General features: G+C 38.3%; 1 protein-coding gene across 7 annotated transcripts in view; it reads left to right on the plus strand.

The window, feature by feature from the left end:
* Positions 1–14755, plus strand: part of rims1a (regulating synaptic membrane exocytosis 1a) — a 549448-nt gene that overhangs the window by 233073 nt on the left and 301620 nt on the right. For all 7 annotated transcript variants that reach the window (XM_073056477.1, XM_073056478.1, XM_073056481.1 and 4 more), the window contains one exon: positions 11138–11351. In XM_073056477.1, coding sequence (XP_072912578.1) covers positions 11138–11351 — 214 coding nt within the window. The remainder of the gene's footprint in view (positions 1–11137; positions 11352–14755) is intronic.

The raw sequence follows: 14755 nt of genomic DNA on the forward strand, positions 1-14755 counted from the left end.
ATTTGCAAGGGGACTAGAAACCTATATGAAGGGGGAGTCAATATTTCATGTTATTGAGCAATTTTTCAAAGAGAAGGACATTCCACTCACCAGCATTCTTGCTGTGCAATAGATAGAGCACCATCAATGACAGAATACCACTGCGGCATTATTACTTTCTTAAAAAAAGCTGCACACAATATATTTACCATTCACTGTGTAATTCACAGACAACATCTTGTTGCAAAGAAGTCTAAGTGATTGATTGCATAAATCATTAACTATAGTTATCACAGCAGTAAATATAATCTTTCCTTCTCTCAATTCTCGACTATATTGAGAGATTTGTATTGCTGATGATGAACAGTTTTAACACTTGCTGTTGCACACAGAAGTCAGATGGCTTTCAGAAAGAAATTCTCTGAAGCATATTTATGCACTTTTTGAGGCAGTGATAAAATTCTTTGAAGACTCAAATGTTTAATTTAGTAATCAACTCAATAATATTAGGCGTGATGTTGCTTATTTGTTAGAATTATTACAAAATTCTGTGAAATTAATCTTCAATTTCAAGAAAATGATGTGGATTTTATTGAAGTCAAATCAGTCATCTCCAAATTTCGAAGTTAACACTTTTTAAGTGCAACGTTGGCCATTACATACTTTTCCAATTTCCAAGCCTCTCAGAGTTACAAGAAAACGAATGCCAGATGGTGATCTTCATGTATACTGAGCCCACTAGGGTGAGCTACAAAAAGAGATGTCATAGTCATTTCAGGATCTTCTCTCGATCCAAGTTACAGATAAGGTAATAACTCCATTCCTGAACATTGATAATGAGGAATTAACAGGAAGAATGGAACTGATTTCTCTACAAAATGACATTGAGCTAAAGCTGAGGTTCAAAAAATCATATCAAGACTTTTGGTTGCAAAATGTAATCTCTCAATACTATCCTGCACTGTGGAAAAAGGTTTAGATTTCCAACCTGATGGCCTGAACATTAAATTATCCTTCTGTTAATTTTTCCCCCTCCTTCTTCCCTTTTCTTCTATTCTCCACTCTGCCCTCTTACCTCTTCTCCTAACCTACCTATTACCTCCCCTGGATTCCTTTCTCTCATGGTCCACTCCCCTTCCCTCCCCTATCAGATTTCTTCACCAGCTCTTTGCCTTTCCTAGTCATTTGGTTTCACCTATCACCTTCTAGCTAGTACTCTTTTCCCTCTCCCCACCCCCACCTTTTTATAATGGTACCTTCGCCCTTCCTTCCTTTCCAGTTTTGAAGAAGGGTCTCGACCCGAAACGTTGATGGTTTCCATAGGTGCTGCCTGACCTGCTGAGTTCCTCCAGCATTTTGTGCGTGTTACTCATGATGTTCTTTATTGCCTTTCCAACATTATATTCAGTGGAGCGTGGTTTCAGTGTAATCGACCAATTTCTTTCAAAGCAATGAAACAGACTGTAATTATTCAATGTGGGGATCTGAGCTTCCTTCTGAGTGACTTTCAGATGATGTTGAGAAGCTGCTATCACTGCACCCAGCCCATCCATCTCAGTGAAAGTTGAAAAAACAACAAAGTAGTGAATATATAACGTGTGCTCTAGAATTGTTCATGAAGATTGTTTTTACTGCAATTAAATGAAGAAATAATTTTATAAGTAGCTTTAAATAGATTTGAATATTTTTTGCAATTATTTGTCACTGCTTTGAATTTGCAGTTCCTATTTTCTTTCACTGTGCATCATAAATCAAAATTTTTTAATAGTTTTTATATAATATGCAGAAAGGAAGATGGGTGGGTCACTGGGAACGTGGTGTAGGAGTGAAGGGAGCAGTAACCCAAAAAGGTTTGGGAACCACTGCTCTACTGAAATGCAGCCTTAATTGCTCCCCCCCCCCCAATTTTCCCTAGATCCAAAGTTCTCAAGCCTTTCCCTGTACGAGAAACATGAGAAATATCGATGGAGAACCTTGCCCATCTCCTGCATCTATCCTCTTAGATTTCCAAATAGGCCTTTGAGGGGCTCCTTCTCCTCCTCGTTCTTTGAAGACAAAATTAAATAACTTGTTTAGTTTTTTTGCTATTTCCCCTTTCGCCATGATAAAGTTTCCTGCTTGTCCTTAAGCAGCCCACATCTGCCTTTACTAGTTTTTAGTTTTATACATAATCATAGAAGCTATTACATGTGCTTTTGTTCCTCTCTGGTGTACCTTTATTTTATTTTCCTGGTGTTTATCATTCCTTTGTTAAATTCCAAATCACTCTGAATCTTCAGGCTAACTGCATTTCTTCTAGCAACTTTATAATCCTATTCTTTCTTTTAGCGCTGTGTTTAATTTTTCCCAAGTACCATTGTTAGACAAGTTCTCCTGAAACATCAATATATGTTAATGGAATGAACATTTGCTGTAAACCATGTGTTTTTTTTTAAATTACAGCCACTGTCTGTTCATTGTAATGTCCTTTAAGTATAATCTGAATGTTGACAAGTCCAACATTTTGATGGGAGATCATGGTGCAGTATATCAAACAATCACTGAATATCTATAAATGTTCAGTTGTTTATGAGCTTGATTCCATAGCTCTTAAAAGCATTTTTTCTTCATGGAGTTGACTGACCAAAGAGCTAAAGATGTAGTTCTTGCATAATCTTAAAGCATAATCAATAACGCTGTCACCAAATGTGAAACTAGATTCACTTTCTTTCTCCATAAGAAAAAGACACCGTACCTGCAAATGTATTACAGAAATTGTTTAAAAAGTAGAAGGAAAGAAAATCTCAAGAAACTCAGACACTCCAGTTAATAACCACAACTATGTGAAACAGATTTGCTTAAAACAAATATAACCATATCTTAAATAGACTTGGATGCTTACTTGGTAGGGCATATGTTTAAATACGCATGGCTAAATTTGGAAAAGAGGTAAAGAAAAAAAAATATAGGGAACTTTTTTTCGGAAAGTAAACAATGGCAACTGAATAAATATACTTTGCACAGGAATGTGACCAATGACCTAGCAAAAGACGACTGCCAAGTACCAAAAGTGATTAAGGAAAAGTACAGCATAAACACAAGAGATTCTGCATATTCTGGAAATCCAGAGTAACACATACAAAATGTCTGAGGAAATCAGCAGGTCAGGCAGCATCCATGGAAAGGAATGAACAGCTGACATTTTGGGCCAAGACCCTTCATCAGGATCAGGACATCAGTTCTGATGAAGGTTCTCAGGCCAAAACGTCAATCATTTATTCCTATCTATAGATGCTGCCTGATTTGCTGAGTTACACCTTGTATGTGTTACTAGGGAAAAGTATGGAATGCTACTACTGACTATTGAGGAACTGAATACAAAGATAAGGAAGTTAGGCATAAGTTATATAAGGCATTGGTGAAACTGTCCCATGAGTACTTTGTACAATATTTGTCTGTTTAAGAAAAACTATATACCAGTAGGAACAGTTGAAATATTTACCAGCTATTGCAGAGGACACCCGTACACTGCTTGTTAATGCAAGATCAATCAGCCAAGCATATGGCAGCAACCCAATGCAAAAAAAGCACACAGAAGTGGTCAAGAGGTTCAGTTGCTGTTCAGACCAAACATCAGAATAGGAAAGAAATATGATCTGAGTGACTTTGATCGTAGATGATTGTTGGTGCCATACAGGGTGGTTTGATTACCTCAGGAACCACTGATCTCCTGGGATTTTCATGCACACATTCTTGAGAATTTATAGAGTATGGTGCAAAAACAAAAAAAAAACATCTTGTGAGTTCTATAGGCAAAAACACCTTGTTAATGAGAGAGATCAGAGGAGAATGGCTAGAATGGCTGACAGAAAGTTGACAATAACTCAAAAACTCACGCGTTACACTGGTATGCAGAAGAGCATCTCTGAATGCACAGCACATTGAACCTTGAAGTGGATGGGCTACAACAGAAGAAGCCCATGAATGTATGCTCCATGACCACTTTATTAGGTACTGAGCTAAGTGGGCACTGAATGTATGTTTCAGTTATTTTAGGAACTGAAATTTGCCCTTAGAAAATTCACGTATCATTCCTCAGAAATTTAAGATAATGAATAGAATCAGCTTAAGAGAAAATGTAATGAAGTACAAAGTTATATTTTGAATTTACGCAGGTGACTTGGCCTTACTTTAGGGAAATTGCAATATCATTTAGGCTGCCTACAAAAACATAAACTGCTGAAAGAATTCAATGGGTCAGGCAGCATTTGTGGAGATAATGGACAGTTGATGCTTTGGATTGAGATCTTTCATCTGGATTTAATCTTGACCTGAAACTTTAACTCACTGAGTTCATCCAGCAGTTAGTTTTTTGGTTCAGATGGGCAGATTTTTGTGTCTCCTGCAATGGGCAGGTTATCTGGAGAAGCTTGGCACGTATGAGTTGGATTTTAGAAATGTGAGAGTCACACATTGATTGAAATGTATAATTCTAATGAGTTCCTAAAGAATGAATGTGGAGGGGCTGTTTCTTCTTGTTGGAGAATATAAAACTAGAGGTCAATGTTTTAAAATTAAGCGTTTGATTATTTATGTCAAAGGAGTGAGATGACTTTGTCTTCAATCATGAAAAGGAAGTTGTATATTTTTAAGTCAAAGATGCATAGATTCTTCATAATCATGTGAGGAACGGTAATTGTGAGTAGAACCTGAAGTTGAATTTACATTTAGGTCATCCATGATTTTATTAAACAAACATGAGGAACTGGGTGTTTAACTCTTGCTCCTAATTCACATGTACAATTGAATATTTGCTGGTATTGTCAACAACAGGACCAGATATGCACATGTAAGTAAAAAATAACATCTGTTTTTGAATCAAATTCATTTGTCAAAATTCACCAAAGATTACGGAAGCTTCAAAACAGAACCTTAAGCTTTAAATCTGTACTAATAACATCAGAACAGAAAGTGTCAGCTATTTGTGAACATAACTAGAATTGCTCTTATACAGACCCCAAAGTGACCCCAAAATCTCACAGCAGTATTGAGGTCTGGACAGGTAGGAAGTGGAAGGCCCAAGATGCAGTGGAGATGGCTCAATCACGTTTGAGGCACAGGGATCTGGTGGGGACAGTGGTGGCAAGTCAGGTGGGCCTAGGCAGCTTCTCTTCGACAGAGCCCAGGACAGGAACAGATGTAAGCTGGTCTGGGAAAGGCGTGAGCAGCTATCAAGGAAGTGCGTACTACCAGGGTGGTACCAAAGAGCTTGGACGAGGTGGGAAGGTGTGCTGAAGCAGAAGATCTTTTGGTCCAACATCTGGCAGGCAGAACCCCGGTCCGTCAATTTAATGATCCAGGCTGTATACAATGTCCTGCCTAGTCTAGTAAACCTTTTTGCTTGGGGCAAAAACAAGGCACCATCATGTTCTTTTTGCCCTGACAGAGAGACCCTGCAGCACATCCTCAGCAGCTGCCCAAAAGCCCTGGGAGAGTGCTCCTACCACTGGCCCCATTCCCAGTTGCTGAAGGTAGTGGCAGAAAATATCTCCTCAGCATTAAAAACAGTAAGTACTGCTGCCAACCTAGAAAGCCAGAGCCTTTTGTTAAAGCTGGGGACCAACCACAGCCTCAGTCTAGATCACCAGCAGACTTGCTCACTATGGTGTCTGATTGGCAAGTGAATGTCGATCTTGGCAAGTAATTTAAGTTGCCTAACTTCATTGCATCATTATCACTGAGGCCGGACATAGTCATTCTGCCAGAAACCTCGAAGTAGGTGGTTATGGTAGAACTGACAATGCCTTGGGAAAACTGGATTGAGGAGGCATTCGAGCATAAGAAGGCCAGATACCAGGAGCTGATAGAGTAGTGCCACAGACAGTGGTGGAGGGCACATTGCAAACCTGTAGGGATAAGGTGTTGAGGTTTTGCTGGTTGCTTGCTCTGCAGAACCTAATCTGTCCTTGGTATTATGGGGGCTACAAAGAGAAGACTCACTGCTGAGTGAGTCTCCATATGGCTATGAATCAAGAGATCTGACCCGTGGACCAATACTGCTGGACCCGATCAACCCTGGCTGGGTCGGTCACCTGGGTGAGGGTGTCTGATGTTGAAAGACTCAAAACACCGATGACCCCAGATTATGTTGTGATTTTTAACTCCAAAACATAAAACCTAATTGAAAGGACAACAAGAGAGCTGGGAATGTGAGTCTAACTTCGTTTTTCATTTTAAGTGAGGCACGTACACATATGTATCACATGTCATGATGTATGCAATTCACATATATTTGCATTTAACCTGTAATTAATTATTTAAACAAAAAAGAATGATTAGTCAAACAATATATTTACAATACTACTCAAATATCACTAAAGTTAAAAAATACACAACTCTGCTCCCTGCTTAGCTATAAACTCCAATTCAATATGGAATGCATCTCAACTTATATACAATTTAAGATATAATATAATTACTATATACAGATATCCAGAGTATAGCAAATTTTTAATTTTCCCATTCAGGCCTGAAGGTTTAATCACTGTGAAGGATTTCTTACTCTTGTGGGATAATGTCTTTCCTGACAAGGGAAGTCACTCTGCTAGGCAGGTGAGATTTGTGGCTGTGAAAACAATCTCAGGTCTGTGGCCCCTTCCATGCTGGTTGCAGGAGCTGACTCTGAACTGCAGGAAGTAGTTCTGGACTCCTTTCTACTCCTTTTCTCAGTTTTTCACTCTAGATCTACTTTGATCTTTGCTTCTCTTCTGGTCCCGGCTTCTTTCTCTCTTTATCCCAATCTCAATCTCTTTTTTCAGTTGTGCTCCCTTTCCTTATCCTTGGTTCTCTCACAATCCCTATCATAGTCCTAATTTTGCTCATGCTCTCATTCCCACTTTTTTCTTTCTCCATGTTCTATCTTTCATACCTTCATCTTCTCACTTGTATTCTTCTCTATCTTTTCTCTCCTTTTCAACTTGTCTTTTTTCTTGCTTTCCTTTCTCTTCTAGTTTCTCGTGAGTATTTCTGAATTCACTAATTTCTCAAGAAGTTAGGTCTCAAGTTCAAGTTCATGCTTAATTGTCATTCAACCATACATGCATACTCATGGATACAGCCAAATTAAACATTGGCACTTCGGAACCAAGGTGCAAAACACAGTGCCAACAGTCATACATAAAAAAGACACACATAAGATTTATTAATTTTTAACTTATTGATGTACAGTGCAGAATAGGCCCTTCCAGCTGTTCAAGCTCCAATGCCCAGCAACCCCTGATTTAACCGTAGCTTAATCATGAGTCAATTGGCAATGACCAATTAACCTAATAATTGGTACATCTTTGGACTGCGGGAAGAAACTGGAGCACCCAGAGGAAACCCACACAGTCATGAAGAGAATGTATAGACTCCTTAGAGACAGTGGCAGGATTTGAACCAAGGTCACTGGTACTGTAAACTGTCGTGCTAACCACTATGGTCTGTGCCACCCAAGATAGCAGGCACATATAAGATAGCAAGCACATGTAAGATATCAGTAAAATATAGTCACACACAAAAAATATAGTTCAAGACCCTGGGTCTTTGAACGTTGTTGCAGTTGAATACAATGTGGCTTGTCTTCTGCCAAGTGAACACTTGGGAGCAGCACTGATTCTAGCTTGGGTGCAATGCCACACAGCCCCAGCACTCAGGTGAAGCACACCGACAGCCACTGCCCTGGGCAGTGGTAAAAAGGCAACATCATGGCTTGAGGCCGTGTCCTCACTACAACGGTAGCTGCAGAACTCCCCTGCTGCCTACTAATAAACCAGTGAATTGGATTTTCAGTATGCCGCATTAACAATATCCAGCAGGGTCTTACGATCACAAGTAAAGTGACTAAGATGACCACTCGCTATTAAACTACACACTTTTTATGCGCCGATGCCTCTCTGGCACAGGCAACAGCATAAGCCTCACCAAGTCCAGCTCTTTTCCTCATTTATCTTCTTCCATTTTGATAGTGCTTATGTCACCCTTCTCTTTCTTTTCCTTTTTCTTCTTTCTAGGATGTGCATCTTGATCTTGGGAATGTGTATTTAGTTCACTTGAGTATTCTTTTATTCATCCTTCTATTGCTCCCTTTACAATTTGATCTCTCTGCTTGGTTTTCTCAACCACATCATCTAATGAATCCTCTGTTTTCGTGTCTCCATTGACTCATTTATTTTAGGCCTTTCATTCTTCCAGCTAGATCTTGTCTTTGCATCTACAATATGTTTACTAACAGTTTTTTTGTTTTCTACTTGAAGTGCATGTAATAACCTTAATGCATGCAAAGTAGATTCTGGTCCTTTATATTCAGAAAAGCCAAGTACTTGTAACTTTCCTGAAGCTTCTTGAACTCTCTTACAGCTTAAAACCACATATCTCAAGTAACAGCCAAATTAACATATCAGAAGCTTTCTTAGATATGTTGCCTACAAAAACTGTTGTAATCACACAACTGCTTTCATAACTCACAATTCCTCTGAGCAGCAACATACTTTCCAACCAGAAACACAGAAGCTGACATCTTAAACACAAAGTACACTGCAGATGCTGCCCGACCTGCGGAGTTCCTCCAGCTTGTTGTACAGGTTGACATCTTGCTCTCTGTTGTTTGTGGTGTGCACCATGAAGACAGTTGTGGCATCATCCAGTACCTTTCTTAATTCACCTTCAGTTGACTCTTTTGCAGGGTATGTGGCATGCAAAATGGTGGATGGATCTCCAATCAAGTTGTAGTTGTCTCACTCACTCATGTCTCCACAATGCTGTCCCTTATTTTTACTATATAGAAGACCAATGTGGCTTGTTGGCTATTGTATCTTATTATTGCAAAAGTCATTCCCACAAGAGTTATTTTTTTCCGAGTATAAATTCTTAGTTGGATATCTGCAGGCTTCAGTTTAGTATATTTGAAATGCTGTTCAAACTTATTTTGTGCAATGACTGAAACAACCAAGCAAGTATCCAATTCCATTTTAATTCATTTGCTGTTCAATTGTGGTGTAAGCCATGTTGTTGGTCTCTTGTTAATTTTCACACTTTAAATCTCAAGGCTACTAAGTCCAGTGTCACTCTTGTCATTATCAGATTTTTCATCAATGGTATGTAGTGCTCTCTTTGAAACTGCAACTGAATTTTTATCTTTGCCTCTTCACTCTCCAGTCCATTTATTTATGTCTGGCCAACATGCTCTTTGTATGTGTCCTACTTTGAGGCATTTTCTGCAAATTCCATGTTTATATCTGCAGTGGTCTGGTGTATGTGAGTCCCTGCCACAATGGTAACACAATTTGTTCACCCAGGCCATTTCTGTTTAGACACAGCTATTTTGTTCACACTCTCTTTTGTTCCTGACTGCAACTCTGTCTGCTGTTTCCATTGATAAAGTGATTTCAGGTGTTTTTCTAAATGTGTTTTTCTAAATGCTTCCGTTACGGGCCATTTTTGAATGCTTTCTTGTAAAATTCCACAAACTAAGCAATCTCTCAGTGTAGGCCATCATTGAACAGACAATGCTCAGACAATCTCTTCAATTCAGCCAGGTACACTGAAATGGACTGCCCTTACTTTTGATCCACTTATGAAACCTAAAGCGTTCTGCAATCAACAATGGTTTTGGTGCTAAATATTTCCTGTATTAATTTCATGATATCAACAAAGCTCATTTCAGTTAGTTTGGTTGGAGCAGTTAAACTTCAAAGCAAACTATATGCCTTTAAACCCAACACATTTAGCAACAGTGGTACTTGTTTCTTATTGGCTATTTTATTTGCTTTAAAATACTGCTCAATTTGCTCAGTATACATGAGCCAGTTATCTATTGTCCAACGGAACATGCCTGTATTTCCTTTGTAGCCAGCCATTTCAGCTTTTTCATGTGATTATTATCACTTGGTACTCACTATTTATGAAGCCATGCGTTTTTCTATTTTCTGCCTTTTTTTAAAAACTCAATCATGTTTTCCCTTCCGAAGAACACATACTGTGCTGTTTTTTTTTGACTGTTTCTCACTGCCCTTTTTAAAAAATTTGAACATCTCGCTGCACTTCAACAGGTAGGTAGTTGTCTCGGGTTCATTTAAAATTTCCTTATCGCTACTGTCATGTTTTGTAACTCCAAAACATAAGTACTACTTGAAAGGAAAACAGGGAAACTGGGAATGTGAATCTAACTTTTGTCTTTTACTTTAAGCAAGGTGTACACACTTATCATATGTAATGATGTATGCAATTCATGTATTTTTACTCATAACCTGTAATTAATTATTTAAACAAATAATGCTTAATAAAACAATTTGTTTACAATATTACTCAAAAATTACTGACATATTAAATACACAGCCGGTTACATCACTGATGATGTGTCCCAGCGCAACCTAAAATGAATCTCAGCACACTGATAGTACATGAAGTAACAAAATTCTGTGGTTATGTGTTCAGTTCTAAAGGAACTGCTACTATTGATTGGGTAGAGGTTTTGCATTGTAATCTGAGTGTTTTGCTTGGATAGGCTGAGACTCAATGCTTCAGATGGGTCATGGGGAATGTATGGGATTAAATCAGTGCCAATCAAATTGAAACTAATATGTTTTATTTTATTTGGTCTCTAAGGAACTCTGAGTGATTGCAAATTCACACGTTGACAACTCGAATGCCATTTACAATTCAAACTGCTTAGTTTATTATTTGCAAATAAAAGTTGAATTTATGACTATTTGTATCTATTTTTAAATCATTCAGAAAGCAGTTTTGATCAAATACCCAGAATGCACTTGAACCAGGGAATACATTGAATTGTTTATGCAGTTGAAACACATGAAAACCCTTGTCTGAAATCCTTGCATTTTAAGTGAGGAAATCATTATTGGTTGGTTATTGTTTGGTACTGTATAGATTGTTAATAAACTCTTAAATATACGTTTTCATAGCGCTGACTGAAAATATAAATATCTAGTTATATTTATGTATTTAACAAAATGTTGTTACTCCAATCCTCTTGCATAAAATGCTGTGCACCACTGTCTGAGATAACTTGCACTGAAATTTTTTGTTGGACTCTGGGGTGGTGTAGTACTTTTGTGTTGCCTAATCACCTCCACGTGGGTGAACTCACGGCCTTCACTTTAATTTGTTCACTACCTCACAGACGGCTACATCAGCAATTTGAGAGCTACAAGGAGCAGATCAGGAAGATTGGTGATGAAGCCCGGCGTTACCAGGGGGAACACAAGGATGATGCTCCAACTTGTGGAATCTGCCTTAAAACTAAGTTTGCTGATGGCTGTGGCCACATCTGTTCTTACTGCCAGACCAAATTTTGTGCCCGGTGTGGGGGTCGGGTTACTCTTCGCTCCAATAATGTGAGTACACCCAGCAATCTCTTATTGAGGCTGTGTTCAACATTTATATTTGAGAATTGATTGATTATTTTGTGATTTTTGAATAGTTTTTTTTGCTCAGGAACAGAATGTGGCAATGTATTTTAGCATAGTACAATGTCTTAAACAGATCAAAAAGCAAGTAAGTTGGATTCTTATCTTTAGAATCTGAGTAGCTATTTTGACAATATTCATCCTGGAGGAAAAACTATCTGCACAAATGTGATTGTTTGGTCTCGTTCATGAATTAATGAACAGATTTAACATAACTTTGTCAGTCTGCTCATTATTCCTTGTAATGTTGAGGCTTGATTGTCTTTTATCTCACCCTTCATGGAGTGAAGTGGGCAGGCACTTCCAGGTTGAAAAGTGGGTGCAGCTGAAGTTTATCCTGGTTAGAATTCCTGGCTTAAAATGAATTTGATCAGGAAATTGAACGAGGTCCCATCATTGACTTCATCCTGAGAAATATTATTTTCTTTAAGAGCAGAAACAAAATAATGGAAAGATTATTACATGCCTGGAATTTGCCGTTTATGCAACGATTTTGGATAAACTATTAACTAAATTTATCTTGTGGAAATAATTTTGGTATACTCTTATTCACATCCTTCATGTTGTTAAATATCCTCACTGATTCCCTTTAATAAGCCAACCATATGATTAAACCCTTGTGTCACTGGTAATGAATGGATAGTTTCCAATGTAACAGGATATTGAGAGTGCATCATTCAGTTTGCTAAGGTGAAAATGTTGGCCACCGTTAGTAAAAATCTTACTTTTGTTTTCGACTTTTTAAATTTATCACAACTTTTTCCTTTAGTCATTCTTTTATAACTTACCAAGCTAGCATGGTTAAAGGTTGACAGTGCCTTTCAGGATTGAGAAACAAAGGAGAAAGTATCAACATTGCAAAGGGCAAAAAGGGCATAGCTACTTATCAACTCTGATGAAATAAATAAATTCCATGTTGTAATCAATAAAGTATTTGTTGAAGTGCAGTCACCACCCAAATGCAACCAATTACTTTGTAATGTGGAAGGATTATTAAATAATCTTTTTTGTGGAGTCCCTTGAGAAAGAGATAATAGAATTCTTCACTAAGGTGGAGAGTAAAAAAAACATTGATTCTGCAAATATAATCCTGAGTCTAAATTAAGGAAATTATAAAGGTGTGAGTGAGATGCAAGTTGGCTGTGATAGATAGGGAAATTCTATTTAAATGATTGATAGTGGACAGGCAATGGTAAATGTTTAGCGTGCATGATGAATTAAAACAATAATTCATTCTAGGAACCTGTTGCAATTAGACATTGAGGGTCTGAGTGAGGTGAGGAAGCTCCTCAGACAACGAAAGGGTGCATCATACCCAGGGAGCCACATGCCTGGCAATAATACAGAGGTTAAAACAAAAATTTCCACATTACTGAATGTATTAGAACATACAATATAGAACACTACAGCACAGGAATAGGCTCTTTTATCCACCATGCTGAGCCAAACTAATTAAACTAATAATAAAATGTCTAGGTAAACTAATACTTTCTACCAACACAATGTCCATATTCCTCCTTTCTCTGCACAATCTCAGAATTTCTTGAATGCTTCCATCATACTTAACTCTACCACCATTCTTGGTAGGCACCCACTGCCCTGTTGTACATCTCCTTTGAATTTGCCCTTCCTCACTTTAAATGTCTGCCCACTAGTATTAGATATTTCAATGCTGGGGGAAGATACCAGCTGGCTATCTGTGCCTCTCATAATTTTATAAACCTCTATCCCCTTACCCTCCACCACTCCAAAGAAAACAATGCAAGTTTGTCCAAACTGTTTGTATAACATGTGCACTTTAATCCAGGCAGCATTCTAATATGCCTCTTCTGTACCCTCTCAAAAGCTTCCATATGCTTTCTATATAGTGGGAACCAGAATGACTCCAAATGAGGCCTAACTGAAGTTTTATAGAGAAGCAACATAAGTTTTTGACGAGTGAACTCAGTGCTGTGATGAATAATGGCAAGCAATCTAGACAGCTTCGCTACCACCCTATCAACCTGTGCAGTCACTTTCAGGGAGCTATACCCTTGGACCCCAAGATCCCTCTGAACATAACATCCTTAAGCGTCTTGCCAATAACAGTGTTCTGTCCTTTAATTTTATTTATTTAGAGATACAACATGGAATAGGCCCTTCCAGCTCTTTGAGTTACGCCACCCAGCAACCCCTGACAACGCTTATTTAACCCTAGCCTAATCACAGAACAATTTACAATGATCTTTAAACCTAGCCAGTACTTCTCTGGACTGTGGGAGGAAACTGGAGCAGCTGGGAAAGCCCATGAGTAGGATACCAGTATTCTCCTCCGACTCTGACACCCCAGCTGTAATGGCATGGTGCTAACCGCTATGCTACTGTGCACCCCAATGCTTTACATTTGATGTCCCAAAGAGCAACACCTCACATATGGGTCTGACTAAACTTCATTTGCCATTTTTCCACCCATATCTGCAACTGGCGCTGATTCCTTTGGCAATCATATCCGCAACACCACCAATCCTTGTCTGCAACCTTACTAACCTTCCCATCAATTCCTCCCAGCTGCTGACCTCTTGCTCTGATTCTCATCCCTCTACCATACCAGTTTAAATCTTCCCTAGTAGTGCTAGACACCTTTTTTACCAGGTTATTAGTGCCCCTCTAGTTTGTGTGGAACCTATCTTTCTTGTACAAGTCACAGCTGCTCTTGAAGAGATCACAGTAATCCACGTAACTGAAGCCCTCCATCCTGCATTAGCTCCTTAGCCATACACAAGTTATGTCCTTGTTGTTTACATGGCACTGGGAGTAATCCTGAGATTACCATTTTAAATGAACATATACACAGACATACATACTTTCAGCAATCTGGGTCTGAGTTGTTGAACTATCCGTTCAGCTTGAGTTCAGAGATCATATAACATTAATGGTACATTGAACTTGATGTAATCTTAAGCAGTGGAAGTTCTGAACTAGTTTGAATTCTCAAAAAGAAATCTACAAAAATATGGACTTACTTGACTAATTTAATTGGAAACTGTCAGATAAATGTAAACAATCGAGGAAATCATCTGGCAAAGATTTTTATTTTTATATTTTCATGTTTTCAATTCTAAATTTAAGATAAGACAATGAAAAATTATTTTCTGCTACAGCTGAATTAGGAACTGGGTGCAGTTCACTCACATTTCACTGTGGATTGGACTGCCTTCTATTGTAACAAAACCAAATCTTGATGAACCATCTTCCTTCCATTACATACTCCAGCCTAAATAATAATGGGGAATTTCTTACCTAGCAACCTAGCACCTGTTATTTTTCTTAAGTTATTGATAGATTTTTTTTCA

Source organism: Hemitrygon akajei, chromosome 9, assembly GCF_048418815.1.
Source record: "Hemitrygon akajei chromosome 9, sHemAka1.3, whole genome shotgun sequence".
Classification (NCBI taxonomy): Eukaryota; Metazoa; Chordata; class Chondrichthyes; order Myliobatiformes; family Dasyatidae; genus Hemitrygon; species Hemitrygon akajei.